The following is a 22,538-nucleotide window of genomic DNA, read 5'->3' as shown; positions in this document are numbered from 1 at the left end:
ATAAAACAATTTATAGAAGTTGATATAATGATTTCATATTCATATAAAATATAATTGTATCTTTAATAATTATTAATCTCTTATAATTTTCATATATATGCTTTTTAAATAATTAGGCTTTGAAGATTGGATAAATTATATTGAACGAACATGTGAGAATTTTGATTACAAAATGTTTTGCATTTAAATCAAATAATAAAGTGAATAAGGTAATGTTATGATTGAAAGAATTATAAGATGGGTTTTTGGTTCATTGATTGTATAATTTTTATTACTATTTAGAGAGAAATAAATATTTGGCAAAAATATGTAAAAAAATAGGAAAACATTAGCAAAAATTTAATAAAAATGAAATAATAACAAAAAAAAAGCGGAAGACGATGCATAATATATGTTGAAGAAGTAAATATGATAATTACATATTTGATTTCATATTTAATTTCACAAACATTTGTTACTATTAAATATTAATCAGTCATATTTACATCAAATTTATGAAAATTTTATGACATTCTATACATAATATATATTTTCATGCAATATTTATATCCGCGAATTCGCGTGAAACCACCTAGGTTATACTTAAAATGAACTTTCAAATTTATCAGAAATATTGGAAGTAAACTGACTAGAAATTATTTCATAAAACTGGCTACAAACCATACTACCAGAGATCTAATCTTATCAACTCGATAGAGTAATATGGAAAACAGATGAAAGCAATATCACAAAGTTGAATATAACAAGTTCAAAATCACAAAACAGATATGACTAAGGCGTGAAATTCGTAAAACCAATCTTATTTACTTGAAGATCTCTTGATAAACATATGAAATTGTTGCAAAATCGACACATTGAACATACAACATGATTTACAACGATTAATTTTTTAGGAAATGTTACATGTTACATGTAGTAATATCATCCAACAAGGGAGCCAGAACCAAAACTTCGAGACTTTACGATCCAAAAAAAAATGATTCAAGAGATCCCAATGGTCTTACCCAAAAGCCAGAGAACAAGCGACATTTCGATCCCAAATATTGTATGGAGAGTACTTCTATCAAGTGTAAACCCGAACACTGTGATTCCTGCTTTGTTGTTCTCAAAGTAATGCACTGAAAAGTCCAACAAAAATAGTGAAGATGAGTATAAATAACTAGAAATAGAAGAGGTATGTATATATGTTACCTAGAGCTTGTCGTTTTTGGAATGATATGGTGCTATAAGCATAAGCAGGAATGCGATCATTGTTATCAAAATCATCTTCTTCCTCTCCATAATCTTCACTATCGTCTGTGTCTCCAATTTCCACATCTGTTGAATAGAATCCGTGTCCGCTTGCTCTATCAACTAACCTTGGAGTCCCTCCATCCACCGTCTCAAATGATTCTATTGTCGCGCACACATGCCACTTTGCAGCAAGGCAAGTCACCGCCTGAGCCTTGTGTGTGATCTTTGAGGCACTTCGTAGTAGAATGAGCAGCGCAGTGACCAGCGTCATTGAACATAGCTGAGATCCAAAAGAGTTAGCATAACTTTCTCACTGAGATCTAATAGAAAGCCAAAAAAAAAAAGAGAGATAAAACTCACAGCGAGTTCTCCAGCACTGTTGACATTTAATCCAGCATGGGACTTGGTGCTAATAAGCAACGAGTAAAACTGACTTCCAGTGACAAGAATCAAGGACGACAATATGAAGATTCGGTAACGGTGGCTGATGATTCTCAGGTGACGTCTGATGCGGAGATGTTCAGACAAGATGGAGCCAACGTCTGAATCCATTTGAAAAACCTGAGCAAAGTCTTGAAGCCTGAGGATCTGGAGATGGCAGATGAGACGGAAGAGGACACAAACCAAGAAGATCACTGTAGTACGGTAGAGCCACGAGCAGAGCTCCATCAGACAAGCGACTGTATCACTCAAGATAACGTTACCGAGGAAAGGAATCTGAGATGCTCCTGAAGCGTACCACCATATCTTGTATGAGCTCATTGCTAAGAAACAAGGAGCGACGAAGTAGAAGAGAATCTTAAGCGATCTCTGCATAACGAAAGCAGTTGTTATGTTAGAAAACAACTATATACACATACCTATGTGCTAATTCATAAAACCAAAGGCAAAACATGTGTTCCTTGTGGAACAAGTAAACAGAGGGTTTTCAAGATTCAAAATAGTTCGTTGTTTACACCACCAGAGGCCCTAAATAAGTTGGCTATGAGCTAATTCAATCATATATATATATGGCTATATGCTAATTAAATTATATAAATATGGCTATGTGCTAATTTATGTTCCTTGTGTGGCAAGTAAACATAGGGTTTTCAAGATTCAACCTTCAAAGTACGTAGTTCGTTGTTTACACCACCGTAGGCCCTGCCCTATATAAACATGGCTATGTGCTAATTTAACTATATATTTATATAACATGGCTAATTCATAAAACTAAAGAAAGCATTGAGTTCCCTGTGGAGCAAGTAAACATAGGGTTTTCAAGATTCAAAGTAATTAGTTGTTTACACTCACATTGAGCTGACTGGTGTAGCCTCGGCGAACAGTGGAGCTCTCATCCCAAAGCTTATCGAAGAAGAGGAACCGTCGGAGACCAAACTTGCTGACAAATTTTGAGAGACAAAGAAAAGAAAGGGCCGCAAAGCTGCTGAGAGAAAGCTGAACCCCAGAATCGTACGGCCTCGAGTGATGGCTATCGCAGTTGGCGCAAGCGAGCATGAAGTGAGACATCGCCGGAACCACGAGCGTGAAAACGACGAACATCGACCAGGAGAGAACCGCTGTCCAAGGGCTCGACTGGTCCACGCACATCCATCTCAGATATTTCCTGAAACTATGGAGTTCGTCGTGCACGTTCGAGACAGAACGCTTGAACTTCTTTTCACGGTTAATCAACGGCTCTCGTCTTCCTCCTCCGTCGTCGTTTCTCTCTGCTGCGGTTCCGATGTCGATGTCCGTCATGGACGATCGCTCGGAAAATAAAAATATAAATGTGTGCGAGAAATTAGACGATAGACTCTGTCTTTTCTCTCCATCCCAGGAAGAAGGCTGAGAATCAGGAATAGCTAAAATTATGAAGGTTATTTATAAATGATTGATGCTAACGTAACGTGTCCTTTGACTACCCCATCTAGATACAACTTAAATTTTGTAATAAACCTATTACTATGATTATTACTTTGAAGATGTATAAATGTATATGGGTTTTTTTTTTTTCGGTTGGACTCAAGAAAACCTTTTTCTCCCAGACACGCTTTTCGAGGTGCGAAAGAGACACATTCCTACCTTGTTCCCTGCTGAGGAAATCTGGTTTTGCCCCCCCCCCCATCAGACTGGTTTTCCACCGCAGCTACCTGGTTTACCACCGTAGTCGTCGGAATTTTTTGAAATCTTTAAAATTTCCGATTCGCTTGCTCGTCTGGGATCGCTGGTGTGGTTTCTGCTGTCCTCACATCTGCTGGAGCTCGCATTCTCACACTAATCTCGAAAAGTATGAGGTTTTAGATTCCCGTCGTTTCAGAGCTTCTCGTGGGACTTGAGATAACTCTGTCTGCCCTGTCGCTGGGGTTCTTCTTACTGTCTGAGTGCAGTCTTTGAATTATCTAATCCTACTGTCGATCTTTGATTCATAACCTATTCCTTCTTACTGAGGCTTCTGGGCAGAGTGTGTTAGTTTTTGAACTGAGCTTCAACAAACCACTCTTCTCTCGCTTCAACATGTCTCGTCGATACTCTAGCCGAGATAAGGAAAAATGGGTCTCCGACCCTTCTCGCCCACCAAAGCGCTCTCCAATTGTCCTTCCTGAGACCAACTACTCCCGGCTCATTGAGGAACACAGGTATACCCTGATAGGGCGGTTTACAAATCCTGCTATGCAAAACACCAGGGCTCTGGTGGACTTCTTCTTGCAACAATGGCAGGTGGTGGGATCTTTTACTGGGCGAAGCCTCGGGCCACTCTTGTTCCAATTTACCTTTGAATCGGAACAGGATCTCCAAGCGATTATGGCTAAGGCGCCTTATCACTTCAAAAAGTGGATGTTCATCCTTCAACGCTGGGAACCTATTGTGTCTGATCTTTTCCCAGCAACTCTCCCTTTCTGGGTGAAAATTCATGGTATACCCCTTCACTACTGGACGGACGACTCTCTTAGAGCTATAGGGAAGTCTCTAGGACCGGTGGAGACCACCGATGAGGTGAAAGGAAGGGTTCGTGTTATTGTTAACGGGCTTAAACCCCTTGAGAGATTCCTGGAAATAAGTTTAAAATCTGGAGAAACAAAGAAGGTTGAACTTGAGTATGAGAAGCTAGAGAAGCATTGCTTCTCGTGTCTCTCACTATCTCATGAAGCTGGAAACTGCCCCAATAAAACCGCTTCAGAAGACTCCCCCTCCCCACGCTTGGGTATCACGCAATTGCGCACTCTAGATCGTATTGCTGAGAGCAGAAAGAGATCTGATAACCGTAAGCTCTCTCGCTTCTCCCCGTATGATAGAAACCATGGAGAACCTACAAATGACAGTCGCCGTGACCATCCTCGTGGGCAACCACAACAAAGACACGATTACTATAATTGGCACGATGGAAGGGGAGATGATATGAGGGGGGAACATCACTCTATTAACTCTTCCTCGGGGGAGAGAGGTGGCGACAGAGCTTGCCTGTACTACAATGAACCCCTCCCTCCTATTAGAGAAAGCTCACCTGTCTCTCTAAGGTCAAAGACGATGCGCTCCGCTAATCCTACTGCTAAATCCTACTGGAGGCCTGTTTCGGAGGAAGGAAATGGCAGACAGGCGCACTCTGTTCAGTTGCAAATCTCCCACACTCCATCTCCAAAACCTCAGCGTGAACCAATGGCGACAGGCAAGAGCCTACTAACCAACTCCCCCCCATACTCCACGAGGCAGTGCACATTCAGGAGAGCGTCGTTCAGCTCTTGAACATCTCTCAGGTGAACTGCTCTCTGCAGGCCAAGACAGGGCACTGCTCTCAAGGGGGGAGAACAGCCTACCTTTCGGAGAGCGCAGATCAGCCTAGGAACGTCTCTCGGGAGTTCCTGATAGAGTCCCGCTACTTCATAATGGTATAGCAAACTCTGACTCGGGTAGGTTGCAAGACGTTAATATCCAATACCTGGAAGATGCTCCACCATACCAGACCCCTCCAGAGCTTTTGAGAGCCTCGACATCGAAAGCGGCTGCTGCTGGTAGTGCTCAAGAGCAAAGTCAAATCCAAACCAGAAAACAAGCTGCTAGAGAGGACTCGCCGATAAGAACTCTAAGTGAAGACAGAGCTCATGTCTCTCTTCGGCTAGGGCCGATGCCACCTCTGACCGGTGCTACCTCCCCAGAGCCTACCCTTTCAAAGGCTGCGGGCAAGCGAGTTACCCGAGCCCCACCAAAGAGTCGTGTGCAAGGAAGTCCTGCTAAGGGAGTTCCCGTAAACAAGAGGAAGGTCACAAAAGCTAAAAGTTCACCAAAACGCAAGCTGGGGGTAGTTTCTAAGGCCAAAGGAAAAGGGAAAGCACTAGCACCTGGAGCTCGCCCTGCTACCACTCTGATTCCAGCAATCACTAAGAAGCGAGCGGATTTTCAGACCGCTCCTCCCTCTCTTCCTTAGCAAGTTTGAGCTGGAACTGTCAGGGGATAAGGAGCCCCCTTACAGTTCGTCGTCTTCGGGAAATCAAGTCGAAGCTTTCCCCGGACATTATGTTCCTTATGGAGACAAAAAATCAAGATGAAGCGGTGCTGAATACGTACCGGAGCTCGGACTACTCTCACCACTATACTGTCCCACCCGAAGGACTTAGCGGTGGCCTTGCGCTTTCTTGGAAGTCAAACATACAGCTTGATGTCTTGTACTCCTCACCAAACATCATTGATACTTGTATCACGCACCAGAATAAAACCTTCTTTGTTTCATATGTGTATGATGCCCCAAGAAGAGATGAAAGAGTCGAATTTTGGAATAAATTAACTGAACTTGAAACTCAACGGGATGAATCATGGCTAATAACGGGTGATTTTAACGATCTGTTAAATAACTCGGAGAAGATTAGAGAGCCTATGCGGTGGGAAGGCTCCTTCTTATCTTTCCGTAGTTTCGTCACTCAGTTTGGAATCTGGGATCTCCAACATTCGGGTAACTCACTATCATGGAGAGGAACCCGCTATAGCCACTTCATCCAATCCCGCCTGGACCGGTCAATGGCCAATCTGGCATGGAGTGAAATGTTCCCGCAAGGACGCTGCGAATATCATCGCTTCAAAGGCTCAGACCACAGGCCAGTGCTCACTCTCTTTGACAGTAACTTACTAAGGAAACATAAAGGTGTCTTCCGGTTTGATAGAAGCCTTCGCGAGAAGCCTGAAATCAGATCTCTTGTGGAAGAAACATGGAGCCAGCAACTTCAGGAGTCAGTCCTTACGAAAATCTGTCGGGTTAGAACGAAGATAGTGGAGTGGACAAAACTTCAGAACTAGAACAGCAGAGAGCTTATCCAGTCTACACAAGAACAACTTGAAGCTGCATTATCGGATATTATACCAAACGCGGGTCTCATTGACTCGCTACAAGCGGTGCTTAGTGCAGCTTATGCGGATGAGGAACAATACTGGCGGCAACGAAGCCGCATCCAATGGCTAAGCTGCGGTTATAGGAACTCCACCTTTTTTCACTCGGTTACGAGAGGGCGCAGAGCACAAAATAAATTTGCTGTCATAGAAGATGCTACCGGTAACGCGTTTGTGGAAGAGAGAAAAATTGTGCAAACCATAGAAAACTATTACCAAGATATCTTCTCCTCTCGTTCAGTTGGAGACCTAAGTGTTGTCCAGGAAGCTCTCAGCCCCAAGGTCTCTCCGGAAATGAACCAAGCTCTCATTGCATTACCTACCGACCTGGAAATCAGAGCTGCTGTCTTTTCTATTAATGCGGATAAAGCTCCGGGGCCTGATGGGTTCTCAGCGGGTTTCTACCAGTCCTTTTGGGATATCATTGGCGACGATATCTCAAGAGATATCAGGGGCTTCTTCTCTTCCGGCGAGATTCATAGGCGCCAAAATGAAACACATGTACGCCTCATACCAAAGATCTCTGGACCAAGGAAGGTAGCGGACTATAGACCCATTGCCTTGTGCAACACTCATTACAAGATCATCGCCAAGATTCTCACCAAGCGACTTCAGCCCATTCTCTCACATCTCATCTCAGAACATCAGTCGGCTTTTGTTCCAGGTCAGGCAATTTCCGACAATGTACTTATTACCCATGAGATTCTCTATTATCTCCGTACGTCGGCTGCCCGACAAAGATGCTCAATGGCGGTAGAAACCGACATGAGCAAGGCGTACGATAGGATTGAATGGGATTTTCTCCGAGAGGTGTTGACACGACTTGGGTTCCACAGTGTGTGGATTTCTTGGATTATGGAATGCGTATCTTCGGTCTCATACGCTTTTCTCATAAACGGTGCACCACAGGGCAATGTCGCTCCGACGAGAGGACTCCGGCAGGGCGATCCCTTGTCCCCTTACCTCTTTATCATGTGTACCGAGGTATTATCTGGCTTATGCAACAAGGCACAAGAACATGGAGAGCTAACGGGCGTTAAGGTAGCTCGCGGAAGCCCCCCGATCAACCATCTATTGTTCGCCGACGATACCATGTTCTTCTGAAGATCGGACCAGGCTAGCTGTGAGACACTCATGAAGATCCTTAACCGGTATGAGCTAGCCTCGGGTCAGTGCATAAACCGTGATAAGTCAGCCATCACCTTCTCGTCAAAAACACTACCGTCAACAAAGCACAACGTTAAGACGGCCTTGGGGATTGGACAGGAAGGCGGTTTTGGCAAATATCTTGGGTTACCGGAGCACTTTGGAAGGAAGAAGAGAGACATCTTCTCCTCTATTGTTGATCGTATCAGACAAAAAGCCCACGGGTGGACCAATCGATTCCTCTCGGGAGCGGGAAAGTTGGTTCTTCTAAAAACTGTGTTGACAGCCATGCCAGCTTATACTATGTCATGCTTTAAGCTGCCGGTATCGTTGTGTAAACAGATCCAATCGGTGCTGACACGCTTCTGGTGGGACCTTAAGCTGGAACACAAACGACTATGCTGGGTTTCTTGGGATAAACTCACCTTGCCCAAGTCAGTGGGAGGACTCGGGTTTAGAGATATCGAGCACTTCAATGATGCGTTATTGGCTAAGTTAGCGTGGCGGCTTTTGAAAAACCCAGCCTCCCTGTTGGGAAAGACCTTGCTCGGGAAATACTGCCAATCCTCAAGCCTCCTTGATTGTCCCACAAGTGGAGCTATGTCTCACGGCTGGCGTGGTATATTGGCAGGCCGAGAAGTTCTAAAGCTAGGTGTTGGATGGGCCATAGGAGATGGGAAAGAAGTTAATCTTTGGGAGGAGAACTGGCTATCAACATCAGATATGCAGCGCCCGATCAGTCCTCCTCCTTTTGACGCTCAAGAACTAACGGTTCACGACCTCTTACACCATGACTCGGGTGATTGGAACTTGGAAGCTATCCGATCTCACTTACCGCAGTATGAGGAGACGACTCGCCTGATTCACCCAAGCTCATACAATGTGGAAGATGCTCTTGTCTGGCTACCTGGTAAGACAGGAAGCTACACAACAAAGTCTGGATACGCCCTGGCCAAGATTGCGCGAGATCAAGATAGATTGCAACCGGTTACAAGCCAGGTTAACCAGTTTGGCTGGCGATCGTGTGTCTGGAATATAGAAACCGCCCCGAAGCTTAATGTATTTCTATGGAGACTGGCCAACAAGGCCCTCCCGGTGGGTGCAACATTAGCTCGTAGAGGTATCCAAGCTACAACAACATGCAAGCGTTGTAACGCCATTGAGAGTGAAATCCACACCTTTTTTCACTGCCCCTTTGCGAAAAAAGTCTGGGATCTCCTTCCGGCATTACACAAACCGTGCAACACTACCTCTACAATTTTGAGCCTCATGGAGAACGGTAAAAGGATGATCTCCCTCCCACCAACAGGTATCTCGAAGCCTCTGTTTCCTTGGATATTATGGAACTTATGGATAAGTAGAAATCAGCTCATGTTTGAAGATAGAAAGTTCTCTGAAGAAGAAGTCCTAAACAAGGCTATTAGGAACGCCAAAGAATGGTGCCAGGCGCAGCCATGCGTGGTGAAACAGCCATGCGTGGTGAAACAGCCACCCGTCCGGCCATCAGTGAAACCTAGCGGTACTTCACCCTCCACTCTAGACTGCTATACAGATGGGGCCTGGGATTCGACATCAAAAACAGGTGGAATGGGCTGGATCTTCAAAGATCGTTCAGGTACGGTTAGTCTCCAAGGTGCAAATGCAAAGAGATATGTTGGGTCCGCTTTAATGGCGGAGGCTCTAGCTCTGAAAGCTGCACTAGAAGCGGCAAACCAACAGGGTCTTATCGACCTGAGGTGTTTCTCCGACTCTCGTAGTCTAGTCTCTCTGCTCACAACGGACTCGTCTACAGTTGAGCTCCAAGGGATCCTCCACGACATCCGCGTGTTGAGTAGTTCTCTTACATCTATCTCCTTTTGTTTTATTGGCCGGTCGGAGAATGTTTTGGCCGACGGGTTAGCAAAGTCTGCCCTTCGTTTATGCTTGAACTCTCCTGTTGTCAAATAACCTTTTCTATTTTGAATGAATGAATGAAGTATGGTTTGAACAAAAAAAAAAGTATATGTGTTTTTTAATAGAGTTATTCTTGGGTTCATCCAACCTCTAGGTTCACCAACCAATAGGATTGTGTTATTTCATATTTGATATCTTTTAAAAAAGAAAACAAAATATTGTCAAATTATATTATCTTTTTAAAATTAATAGGTAAAAAGAAATAAATAAAAAATAGTAGTAGTTACAAAAAAAAATATTTTTAACTTCGTCAGCAAAACATTAAACCCTAAATCCTAATCCCTAAACCCTAAATCCTAAACCCTAAACTGTTGGGTAAACCCTAAACTTTAGGATAAATCTTAAACTCTAAATCAAAATCACTAAACACTAAAACACTCGAGGGTTTAGGGTTTAGAGTTTTAGGGTTTAGTGTTTTTATTTAGAGTTTATGATTTATCCAAGGTTTAGGGTTTACCCAAGGGTTTAGAGTTTACCAAGGGTTTAGGGTTCACCCAAGAGTTTAGGGTTTAGGATTTAGGGTTTAGGGATTAGGATTTAGGGTTTAGTGTTTTGCTGACGACGTTAAAAAAAAATTTTAATTCTTTTTTCTGTAACTATTTTATTTTATTTTTTATTTTAAAAATATAATATAACTTGACAATATTTTGTTTCCTTTTTTAAAAGATATTGAATTTAAAATAATAAAATCTTATTGTTTGGTCAACCTAGAGGTTCACCCTAATGGGTGAACCCAAGAATAACTCTTTTTAATATCCTTGTTTTAAGGTGCCTGCTTTTTTTGTTTATGCGTTATTATGTTTCCTTGGACAAATGCATCTATATTATTAAAAATGAAATACATTTTGATACTGTTTGAAAATACGAATGAGCACAAATGAAAATTGTTTGAAAACATAAGTAGCAATATAAAAAAGTATAGTGTTCTTAGTAATTTCATTAATACAATTACATTAATTGTTTTTTTATATTTCACTCAGTTTAACAATACATTACATCATTAACCATAATAATAAATAATAGTGCAGACTTTTATTTTTAAGTTAATCAACATTAATTTTGTGCTAATTATAAAAACCAAAAATGTAAAATAATTTTATTTTTCATATGGTTAAATGATTGGTTTTGTTTATTTTTTACTAATTTTTTTTTCTATATTTTAGTTTCAATCGATGGGAAATTGCGTAGCTAAAAACATAATTCAAATACATATTTTGTGAATAAAATAATAACTTAAATAAAAAAAATTATATTTATTGTCACTTAATTTTTCACTCTATAAAATTATTTACTAAATAAAAAACATTTTTTATTTCACTTAGTTTAGCCAAACAAACAGAAAGATTCATTTTTATTAGTTTATAGAATCAGGTAGGCGTGAACATTGACTATCCATTTAGGTACGAGTTATTTTTTCGGATATCGTTATTTTATTTTTTTAAATTAGGTCCTGCTTGAATATTATAAATTTATGTGTGAGTTTTGAATTGGGTCATTCTGTGTCTGAATGAATTTGGTTCTGATATATAAGAACCTAAAAATATCTAAATAACAAATATATTTAAAACGAGTTCAAATATTTGTACCAAAAATAACTATATTATCCAATTCGGTCCATGTATTTTGAATACAATTAGTTATATGATGATTTGTCTAAAATATATAGCACTAATTATGAAAAATAAATATCAATGAATAAAAATGTAAAAACTAATATCAGTGCGGATGCACGGATCAATTTATAGTTGTGTTTTATAAATGATTCAATTTATATAAGGTTCTGAAATGTAATAATTCAAATGCTTGTCGTGGCTTGTCGGATAAACAAAAAAATTTGATATTATTATTTCTTCAAAAAATAACTTTACCTTAGGAGCTATTACTTCCTTAGCTCAACACATGTACTTTTTACCTGCTTATGCCTAATTTATTTTTTCTGTTTCTTAAATTTGGTTTATTAATAATTAATTTAACAGTTTTCAAGAGTTTTTATTAACTGATATAAATATTTGAAAATTAGAGTACCTGTTATATACTATGAACTTTAGTTTAATTAAGGTTGCAGTTATAAACTTATATAGGGAGACATCAAAAATATTAAATTTTGGATTTTGATGGTGCGTGACTGAATTTTTTTTTTGTAACATATATTATACTGGTAGTTCTGCATATATTCTATGTTGCTCGCACCGTCTCTATTTGGAGCCAACGTGTAAAATTTGGATTTGACAAACGAATTTGTGTAGTAGCATTGTAAGATTGACTATTGTTTCCTAATAAAACAAAAAAAAACAAAAAATGTAATTATGTCTTCATAAATATTATAGATATGTGTTCATAAAACAACAGAAATGTAGATATGTGTTCATGAGAAAATCCTGATTTGACAAATCACGGGATACTAAAATAAAAAAAAAAATCACGGGATACTACTGATACTATTTCCTACGAATTTTAAATATTGTCATGAATTAAAAGCAAGTCTTCCTTCTAGTTTTTTCACTGATAGCATGGATTTTTTTACCATATAGTATATCACTGAAAACAGTTTCAACTCCTACGGAACTTATTTACAGAAAGTTAATTTGCATGGTAAACAATAAATCGGTATTTGTTATTATTTCTAACAAAATTGATGTTATAATGACTTTTTTAACTCGTCCACATTTCTTAGTTGTTTAAAAACAAACTATTTTTGTCTTATAGACTAGTTTAATTTAATTATTATCATTTATCAGTGGAAAAATACGTGGCAATAAAAAATATCATAAAAACATGAAGAGTTGCAAGCTTACAAGATGATAGTGAACAAAACAGGCTGTATGACAATAACATGTGATGTGTAAAATTTAGGTAGTAGATTACGAAATCACCGTACATACGGCGCCACGTACATGTTAAGCTGTTCCTACTTGCCATCTTAAACTAATTTGACATCTTAACCAAGAAACAAAATCCCCTATATGATTTTTTATATTTCAGACCAGATGTTATATCAAACGCAACAAGTAAACTCTCAATGTGTTCCCTTAATTTTTAATTTTTAATTTTTAATTTTTAAGATTACTTAAGGGATTCTAAGTCCCTGGCGGCATGTCTTAAGTTTATTGGTTCAAATAGAACAAAAGAATACAATACAGTTTTAATAAGAAATTGTCAATTTATTTGAATAATTCATGGGCTTGGTTTGTGATTGCTTGGGACCTTGTGAATCGCCATCCATATAGGGGTGGGCACTTTACCCGATACCCGAAGCCGCATCCGAATCCGACCCGAAAAACCTGAACCGAAATCCGTACCGAAATAGCAAAATGCCCGAATGGGTATAAAGTTAAGAGAGATTGGATATCCGAACCCGAACGGATAATATCTGAACCCGAATGGATATCCGAAAATAACCGAACATATATATATACTTATCCGTGTATTTCTAGTTTACATTTCTCATTTTTTAAAAATATTTATATTGATGTTACACATACTTTAAGATCATAAGTATATATATAATTATGGAGAAAATGATTTGATATTCATTTAAAATGCATGTCAATTTTTTTGTTTCATGTATTAAGAAAAGTTACATTCAAAGTTTTAAAACAATACCCAAATTAATATCTATTTGTTTTTGTAATATTATCTTCAAATCTATGAATCTTTCAATCTATAAAAATATAAAAAAATCAGTTAAGTGAAATCTATATTTTTAAATATAAGAAACTTAAAAAATGAAATTTTTTTTTCTTTTAAAATTTAAATATCCGAACCCGATTCAAAATAACCGAACCCGAACTAAAAAAACCTGAACCCGACCCGGAGTACAGAAATACCCGAACGGATTTTCTATCCCTATACCGAAATACCCGGAAATCCAAAATACCCGACCCGAACCCGAACGAGTATCCGAACGCCCACCCTTGCATCCATCCATGTCTACGCAGAGAGAAAATTATAGAAGGTTTAAATGTCATCAAATGTAGTCGTTTTATTTAATTATATATATTATAAACTTTGTTTTTTTTTTCTGAAAGCACTTATACCATAATACACACAATTTAACAGTATACACGAAAAACGAATGAACACACATTGAGATTCTTAGAAAAAAATGTAATAAAAATAAATGAAAAAAATAAAAATTAAGTGAATAAGGGAAGCATCGGTCTTCAAAGAAGAAGGGTTTAGAACACGAAAAATTCTTAATAGAGCCGGTTGTTAACTTTTTTATTAAAAAGTTAAGAGACGGTTTCTTATATTCTCCATCCTAAGAACCTCCCATTAATCATACTCTAAGAATATGATTAATGAGGTTTTTTAAGATATGTTCTTAACGGAATATAAAAACCGTCTCTTAACTTTTAACTAAAAAAAAATTAAAAACCGGTTCTTAATTAAAGTTCTCTAAGGACTTCTCTCTATATCCAAAGCCCACCTGTTCGTTTATTACTTGTCAGATTTTTATAAAACATCCAGACTTTATTATTTAACCTAATTCTAACTAAATTATTAATTTTTGTGTGTGTAGGACTTTAATAAAGGTTCTAAATGGTTACAGTGTATAAATTCGAGTTACGTGGTTTAAGCTTTGGTTTAAAATAAGTTGAATTTTTACTGATAGAAAGGTTGATTATCTACTCGTAATGATGCTCTTAACAGTCAAACATATATGGACCTAAAATTCGTAAACCAGTAAATATTGGAACGGGTGATATCGTGTAGAACCGTAGAAGAGGTAAAATTTGTGACTAAACTGAACATAAAACTTTCAAGTAAAAGAGTAGACAAGCTTTTATGGGCTACCAAAATTTCCGTCACAGAAACATAAGTCGTGCTGGTAACACGCAAGCCAACCAAGCCTATGTATATTGATTGTATTTAGACATATTTCAGACGTTTGTCAGAAAAGTCTTATTGATTTTCCAACAACTGACTTTTTTTTATAGTTTTATGCGTATGTTTTGTTGTTACACATCTTTGATAAGATATGTTTTGATGGTTAGGATAAGAAGGAATCATTTCGTTTCTGGTTTGTGAAAATTTAGAGATGATAAGGAAAGGCATGCCAGTTCGGTTTGTTAGAAGTTTTCGGGTAGCTTGGATAGCCAAATTAAAATCTATCAAAACAACCAAATTCAACTGCGGTTCAGTTGGGTTTAGGTATCAGATGGTTTAGATTTAAAATTTTGATTAAATTCTTATAATTCGTTTCTTTGACTTGGAATTTTAAATAAAATTTATCTAAATCCAATATAATTCGGTACAAATAATTTTCTATGTCTATTTTATACCAATCAATCTTATAACATAAAGAACAAGGCTACTCTCTTTTTAGAGCTCCACGTCATCAAATAGGAGAGCGAGAAGCTGCCACGTGTCGAAGCATCCAAACGCATCGCGTTGTTTAGTCTGTGGGTTATAGACGCTTTGTTTGTTGGGCCTTGCCATTTAGCCCATGCAATATAAGATTATACAAAACACAGCGCTTTGAGTTAGGTTTACGGTGGTTGTTTTGTTGCGTCTCCAGCTTAGATCGTTTCACTCCTTGCGCATCTGACCTTCCATCTCCTCCATCGCAAGACCTCAGAAACTGAACGAGCGTCTTTAATCCCGTCATTAATCTATCACCCACGATCTGGATTCAATGCGATATTTTGATGTGCGATGCGTTTGAGACGACTATAAGAAGGTATCTTTCGTTCTTCTCAGATACTACATCACTTCCGTTCTACATTCTTCTCGGAAAAAAGTGCTATGGCTAACGTTTTGGTTCTCCTATCCGATCTCCATTCCGGTCGCTCTTCCTCCGCCGTCGAAGTCCGCTTGCTCCGCTTCTGGGAGGCCAGAAACGTCCGCCGTAGTGGAGAACTCATGGGCGTCGACATGCTCTTACTCGACTCGCAGGTTAGGTTTTACATCCGCCATTGGTTTTGATTATCCGATTGAATCTGTACGCGTAGCCGCCGTCTTGAATCAATATTAAAAGCACGCCGATCAAATCTTTGGTTCTTGCTGATGCTCATAATATATTTAATTAATTTGTTCACAACTTCACTGCCTTGAGTTTACATTTGTCGGAATTATTGATGGAAGATTTCGTAGATAATTATATAAGGTTTGTCAGTTTCTTCACGTTGGCTTTTGTTGATAATTTTATAAGATTTGTATATAATAATTTTTAGATCTACCTTATTATGATTTGCCTTGAGTTTACATTTGTTGGATTCATTGATATAAGATTTGCGAGATAATTATATGAGGTTTGTCAGTTTATAATTATGTTATTTAAGATTTTAAAAGATTTGTTGGATAATAATATTTAGTTCTCGCTCATTATGATCTAAATATTTGGTTACTAGGTTCACAACTTCATTGCCTTGAGTTTACATTTGTTAGATTTAGAAAATTATTTGAGGTTTGTCGGTTTATTCAGAGTTTTGTATAAGATTTGTTTAGATTTTTTTTCTTTGTTAATCATAGTTGTGTTTTGTTTCATTTTCAGTCAACCATGATGCCGGCTACAGTTAATGTTAACCGTCTCGCAACACACCTGACTAATCTTGAAGAGGGTTCGGTCTACTCTCTTACAGGTTTTGAAGTCACACATTGTAACCAGAATTATCGCCTGTCAGACTCTTCTCTACTAATCCGGTTTACCGACTCCACCTCTTTCAAGAAGGTCACCGAACCAGCCGTTCCAATACCTCTTGAATCATTCCGGTTCCGTAACTACAGTGAAATGCTTGGTCTTGCTAATTCCAACAATCAATTACCGGGTAATGCTCCTCTTATTACCTCTTCTGATTACATATATATATATCTGATAGTCTTTTGCTCACAGATCTTATTGGCGAGATTACTGCTGTCAAGAGTACGGTAACTGACCCTCCTCAGGATAAGAATCGTGTCATGGCGACCATTAGGATGGACAAGTAAGTTTTTATGAGCTTCAGTATCTTCACAGTTGTTTTGTCTTCTTACTGTTCAGTTTCCAAAATTGCAGTGACACGTCTGTGACTATGAGCCTCTTTGACGCTCAGGCTGTTAAGATTCATAATCAGCTAGAACAGATAGGAGTGGATCCAAGGGTTGTTGTTGCAACCAGTGTGAACCCAAATATTGTGGGAGGTAAGCAACCAGTGTGATACAAACATGTCTAGCCCTGAAATGGTGTTGATATCATTCATACTCGACTTATAATGCAGGGCGTCTGTTTTTGAACGCCACATCCGGCACACACATCTATTTCGACAAGCAAACAGATGCAGGGGAACGATTGTTTTACAGGTATCAGTTTGCGTGCCATTGCTTTCAAACATCTTGATTGTAGTATTTTCTGAACTGTGCATGGGAGTGCCTAAGGACATTGTTATCTTCGTAAACAGGTTGGTTGAGCGAGACACTGGACTCCCGCCAGTAGCTCCGCTGCTAAAGAGTTATGCTAAGGTGGAGAAGCTGAGTATATCTGAGCTCAATGATTTTGTCGTCACTGCTACGTCTCAGGTTTGTTAGCATGATTGTCATGACCCATATCGAATGTGATTTAGAATTCTTAATCTGACTTTATAACAATGCAGGAAATTGATTTCATTTGCGCCGGAAAGGTGACTGGAGTGAAATTGGACAAGGGGTGGTGCTATGTTTCCTGTTCAAAATGTTTCAAGAAACTCCAACGGTCTGTCTCATCTCTCACGTGTATGTCTTGCAACAACACCAGTGCAGTTGGTGTTCTTCGGTATGTACTTACCCTAAGCGGCTTAATCATCTACGCTGAACTAACTGTGTGATTTGAAAATTTTATATGCACTAGATACCGTGTGGAGATGTCAATCGCAGACGAGACTGGTGAAGGTTTGTTTGTTGCGTTTGATGGAGTTATTGCGAAGCTCCATAACATGAGGGCCCATGAAGCTGCCAACCTCTTGGTACGTTATTTTATAAGGTGCTTTAATTGTCGGTTGAATATATACTTAGTGAACCGTACCATTGTAAATGCAGGCCGGTGATGATGTCAACCCCGAAGAAACTGATGCTCCTCCGTTTGTTCGAGACCTGGAGGGAAAGTCATACACGTTCCAGGTGAAGGTGGGTCCATACAATTTCACAGCAAATCATCAAAGCTTCACCATCTCACGTATTCTCGGGGAGGGTGAACGTGCGCCACAGCCTGAGTTTGTTGAAGATGTAATACTCTTATATCCTCCACTACCGTTTCTGCTTTGAATAAATTTAACGTTTTCATTCTATAGGGTGGTGACGATGACAATGGAGATGACAACGACGGTGCTGGCTTGGTGAGACGTAAGATGAAGGATGGTGGATGTAGCAAGTCCGCAGGGCCATCTGCTAAGTCTAAGAAGGCACGGAAGGCATAAGTGGGAAGGCAGATACCCCTTCTCAATAATAATAAAGTTTTTGCTTTTTTTTCAATAGACAATTATGCATTTGGTGTTTCTCCTTTGGTGTTTTTATCTTTGTTGACAATTGCGTTTTCTTTATGAACAAGTATGCATTTGGTATTTCCCTATTTATTATTCCATGTTTCGTGATAGCTTATAATTTTATCTACCATTATTAAAGATCGAATTATTTTGCAAAAATGATATTGTTTATTTTCCTTGGGAATAAACCAGCTAGCGTTACATAACATCAATTTCCCATAAAATATTTTTAGTTGTTTATTTGTTTCCATTATGTGGATTTAGTATATTTGTCCACTTATTACCTTCATGGTGATTAGCATGTTCCTATAAAAAATCAAACAAATAGATTATTGTTTTGGCGGTGGTCTCTTTGCGTTACTGATTTCATAAAGTACAAGCGCTCCTGTAAATATATATTGTTTATTCTCTCTTTATTGACATTTGAGTTGTTCCTTTTTTTATGTTATGTGCTATCTTACGGCTTTAACTATATTTATAAAACATCTAATTATTTTAGCAGAACTGTTAACGTCGATCATTTATACAGTATTATTATGTAAATGTCACAATTATCATTCCATCAATGGTTTTTTTTTTTAAAAAAATGATCAGTTAGTATACAATTTATAAATTTGTTCGGTATTGAATTTAATATCTTATATCTTTTATGTTATAAGATATTAGTTTAGATCATTTAAAAATATTAAAAAAAAAATACACCTAAATAGCTAGGTACTAAAAAATATATTATTGACAATCATTACATAGCTTTGGAATATTTATCGATTACACCTATTAATATTCAAACTGATAAATGTTTAAAAGGTTATAAATTCTCTCTGGCATGTTTACTACCGTCACTATGAACACAATTCCTGATGCAACTCTTCACATACGCATCAGTCACTTTGTAACTGCCAATTAAATGCCTCGCAGAAGGCTGTATATGTGGGACGCTAGATCGTCAGCAATACATACACGTCCCTCATGAACCCTCAAGATCCACTAAACAACTGAGAAAAACCATACTCGGAGATTTCTTTACGATGAGGTTATGGTGAAGAATTCAACTGCCCAATCCTCAGACGCATCTAACGTTGCTACTACCTCGATTACATGTTTGTATTATCTACTTATCCATATCAGTCGGCGAATTTTTTATACTTGAGTTTTACTGACATATTAAAGTTCCGGCTCGACCCTTTGAACAAAAACTAAATTTTCAACCACATTCTCATACGGTCCAGGTGCAGCGCGACATGTGAGGGCTGTCATTCGAGCATCTAAGAGAAGACAGCCATCGACGAGAGGTTATGCATTTATTTTGTTTTGGAACATATTAATTGAGAGTTGGGTCCGCATGTACTAACACAGACTACACGTTTTTAAAATTTACTTCTTAGATCCAACTGAGCAACCAAATAAACGAAGAAGAGGGAGACCGTCACTTAAACATCAAAGTACAACACACACAGTTTTATAAAGAAAAATACATAGAAGTGAATATACAGTGTCTAAATAAACATCATATTTCTTTTTGTCGAGGTCAATGCTCTTCCTCGAATGGAGATACTGACGTGCTTCATCGGCCGTGGCTAAATGAAATATACAGAGTACCTGAGTCATCGCATAACAATAATCAAGCGAGCAGCATACCATCTGGTACACAAGAATTATGTTGAACAAATAATTGCTGGTTTACCGAACTTTCTGTTTTCTAATCACGACCACGTTGCAGGTTCTGCTAAAAAAGCAAGATTTCTTAGGAAGGCACTATGTGTACGTAAGAAGGAGTCGCAATTCACACAATCAAGCGATAATAAAGGTCAGTGTTGTGCTCAACTATTCGTATAAATAATAAAGACAGAACTGTAGTAAAACATATTCGGTCAACACACAATCTAATACTCTGGCCCATAATATGTTGTGATCAGGAAAAAGGAAAAAAAAAAGTGATGCCAGGTACGAGATAGTATCATGTCCATCATGCAACGCTTTACTGTGGGCTGGTGAAGCTGTTGGTGGTGATATCAACCGCGGGGAAGGACAGTTCAGCATTTGTTGTCAACAGGGCAGAGTCAGGCTACCACCCGTGCGAGAAGCACCGTCACCCCTCAAAGAACTTCTTGAAAGTAATAAATTCCGCCCCAACATCAGAGTAGCTAACAGTCTGTTGGCATTCACATCAATGGGTGCTAATGTGGATCACAGTGTAACTGGTACTTCTGGACCATTTACATACCGGGTCAATGGACAGGTTATACACAGGATCGGGTCTCTACTACCTGACGATGGTGCTCTGCCAGAATATTTACAGTTATATATTTTTGACACCGATAATGAGCTAGAAAACAGAAAAAGAGCGTTCACTCAAGGTTCCTCCTCTTTGGCTATCCCTGACAGTATTATTGTTCAGTTAATTGAGATGATGGACAAACATAACCACCTTGCAAAGACGTTTCGTCACGCCCGTGATAGATTTAAAGAGACTGGTACCATTGAGTACAGTATCACTCTGGTCAGTCAAACTAACCTTGGACGTCAGTATGATCTACCAAGTGCGAGCGAGATTGGTGGATTGATTGTTGGGGACCTATCTGCGACGTCTGTTGGTAGAGATATTGTTGTGGAGCTTAAATCATCTGCTTTGCAGCGAATAAATGATCAACACCCCCTGATGATGAGTCTCCAATATCCATTGTTGTTTCCGTACGGGGAGACTGGATATAACCAGAGACTGCCATATGAAGGTCCTCAGATGTCTAAAATAAGAAGAGAATATATGACAATGCGTGAGTTTTACGCTTATCAGTTTCAGACTCGGCCAACTGAGGGAATGACAATCATAAAAGGCGGGAGATTGCTGCACCAGTATATTGTAGATGCATACACTGCAACCGAGCAAGAGAGATTAAGGTTTATTCTGTTGAACCAAAAGAAACTCCGAGCAGATTTGTATAGCAACTTGTGTGATGCTGTGGAGAGCGGAGATTCAGATGCAACACAGCTTGGCAGGAAGATCATTCTACCTTCTTCATTCACTGGTGGTCCTAGGTACATGGCTGAGAAGTATCAAGACGCAATGGCTATATGTCGGTGGTATGGCAATCCTCATCTGTTCATCACAGTCACAGCAAATCCAAACTGGGTGGAGTTAAAGCATCATCTGGACGCATACGGTGGTGAATCTGCTAATAGCCGACCCGACCTTGAATGTAGACTGTTCAAACTCAAACTGGAGGAGATGGTTTCTGATTTCAAGAAAGGAGTTTTCTTTCCCAAAACTTCTGCAGGTAAACACTCTTTATCGTTATATTAGCATATTAATTTATATATGTTACATACTCAAATTGTGTTATTAACTTGATTGTTTTTTTTTTGGAAAATTTAGTTGTATACACCATTGAATTCCAGAAACGAGGACTGCCTCATGCCCATATTTTATTATGGTTAGAAGGCATTAAGAAAGAAGCAACCACCTCAATGATTGATCAGTATATATCAGCTGAATTGCCAGACAGAGATGTAGATCCTGAAGGTTTTGCATTGGTCGACCGCCATATGATTCATGGGCCATGCGGAAAACGTCGACCAACATCACCTTGCATGGACAAGGGAGAGTGCACCAAGGCTTACCCTAAGCCGTTATCAGATCATTCACACATTGACAAGTCTGGGTTTGTCAGATACAGAAGGCGATCAAATCCCAAGCATTTAGTCTTGAAGAGCAATATTGAGATAGGGAATCAGTACGTTGTCCCTCACAACCTCAGTCTCCTTAAAAAATATCAGGCCCATATCAATGTTGAATGGTGCTGCAGAACCAGTGCAATCAAATATCTTTTTAAATACATTACAAAAGGTGTTGATCGAGCTACTGTTCTTTTAAAGGAGGTGGAAAAAAGAGGCGATGGGAAGGAGAAAAAGAAAGAAGGGGTGGATGTGGTCAATGAGATAGATAGATATATGGAATGTCGATACATCTCTGCATGTGAGGCCTCATGGAGATTATTTACCTTTCAGATACATCACAATCAACCTAATGTTATTAAGCTGCATGTACATCTACCAGGTCAGCACTATACTGTCTACGACGAGTCTTCTAACTTAGAAGAAGTTATTTCAAAAGAAGACATCGAGAAAACGATGTTAACTGCATGGTTTGTAGCATGTGAAACGTATGAAGAAGCACGAGACCTGACGTACGTTGAGCTCCCTACTAGGTTCGTTTATCACACATCAGGGAAACTATGGACCCCCAGGAAAACGGGTGGAGCAATAGGCAGGGTGGTTTACGTCAGTCCAGCGGCCGGTGATAACTATTTCTTGCGGATTTTGGTAAATGTTGTTAGAGGCCCAAGGTGTTACGAGGACTTAAGAACAGTTGGTGGTGTGGTGTTGAGAAGCATGTTACGCACGCGGTTTGCTTGACGA

At 38.9% G+C, this 22,538-nt stretch overlaps 3 protein-coding genes across 3 annotated transcripts; 2 read left to right on the top strand and 1 right to left on the bottom strand.

Annotated features, from left to right (window-relative positions):
- Positions 1 to 784: 784 nt before the first annotated feature.
- LOC106399274 lies at positions 785 to 3,176 on the bottom strand. The gene is made up of 4 exons (XM_022696730.2): positions 2,527 to 3,176; positions 1,594 to 2,043; positions 1,192 to 1,513; positions 785 to 1,118 (listed from the first exon to the last, which is right to left on the bottom strand). The coding sequence occupies exons 1-4, from the start codon at positions 2,971 to 2,973 to the stop codon at positions 982 to 984; spliced, it is 1,356 nt and encodes a 451-aa protein (XP_022552451.2). The 5' UTR covers positions 2,974 to 3,176; the 3' UTR covers positions 785 to 981.
- A 9,284-nt stretch (positions 3,177 to 12,460) lies between these two features.
- LOC106393717 lies at positions 12,461 to 18,208 on the top strand. Its single transcript, XM_048743952.1, has 10 exons — positions 12,461 to 15,585; positions 16,184 to 16,457; positions 16,523 to 16,613; positions 16,685 to 16,809; positions 16,887 to 16,968; positions 17,067 to 17,184; positions 17,259 to 17,416; positions 17,492 to 17,606; positions 17,680 to 17,865; positions 17,931 to 18,208. Exons 1-10 carry the CDS (start codon positions 15,436 to 15,438, stop codon positions 18,054 to 18,056), a joined length of 1,425 nt encoding a protein of 474 aa, XP_048599909.1. The 5' UTR covers positions 12,461 to 15,435; the 3' UTR covers positions 18,057 to 18,208.
- Positions 18,209 to 20,292: 2,084 nt separating this feature from the next.
- On the top strand, positions 20,293 to 22,535 carry LOC125580019. Its single transcript, XM_048743951.1, has 2 exons — positions 20,293 to 21,397; positions 21,496 to 22,535. The coding sequence occupies exons 1-2, from the start codon at positions 20,293 to 20,295 to the stop codon at positions 22,533 to 22,535; spliced, it is 2,145 nt and encodes a 714-aa protein (XP_048599908.1).
- Positions 22,536 to 22,538: the final 3 nt, after the last annotated feature.

Source organism: Brassica napus, chromosome C1, assembly GCF_020379485.1.
Source record: "Brassica napus cultivar Da-Ae chromosome C1, Da-Ae, whole genome shotgun sequence".
NCBI classification, from domain to species: Eukaryota; Viridiplantae; Streptophyta; class Magnoliopsida; order Brassicales; family Brassicaceae; genus Brassica; species Brassica napus.
The sequence above is the reverse complement of the archived record's forward strand: the minus strand, read 5'-3'. Positions and strand labels throughout refer to the sequence as shown.

Excerpts from the sequence above, each read along its gene's own strand:
- LOC106393717 (XM_048743952.1), top strand. The coding sequence starts at position 15,436 with ATGGCTAACGTTTTGGTTCTCCTATCCGATCTCCATTCCGGTCGCTCT. Across the intron at positions 16,458-16,522 it reads TTCCAACAATCAATTACCGG|ATCTTATTGGCGAGATTACT; the intron begins GTAATGCTCCTC and ends TTTTGCTCACAG. Across the intron at positions 17,185-17,258 it reads TCGTCACTGCTACGTCTCAG|GAAATTGATTTCATTTGCGC; the intron begins GTTTGTTAGCAT and ends ATAACAATGCAG.
- LOC125580019 (XM_048743951.1), top strand. The coding sequence starts at position 20,293 with ATGGGTGCTAATGTGGATCACAGTGTAACTGGTACTTCTGGACCATTT. Across the intron at positions 21,398-21,495 it reads CTTTCCCAAAACTTCTGCAG|TTGTATACACCATTGAATTC; the intron begins GTAAACACTCTT and ends TGGAAAATTTAG.
- LOC106399274 (XM_022696730.2), bottom strand. The coding sequence starts at position 2,973 with ATGACGGACATCGACATCGGAACCGCAGCAGAGAGAAACGACGACGGA. Across the intron at positions 2,044-2,526 it reads GCTACACCAGTCAGCTCAAT|AGATCGCTTAAGATTCTCTT; the intron begins GTGAGTGTAAAC and ends TTCGTTATGCAG. Across the intron at positions 1,514-1,593 it reads ACAGTGCTGGAGAACTCGCT|CTATGTTCAATGACGCTGGT; the intron begins GTGAGTTTTATC and ends TTTGGATCTCAG.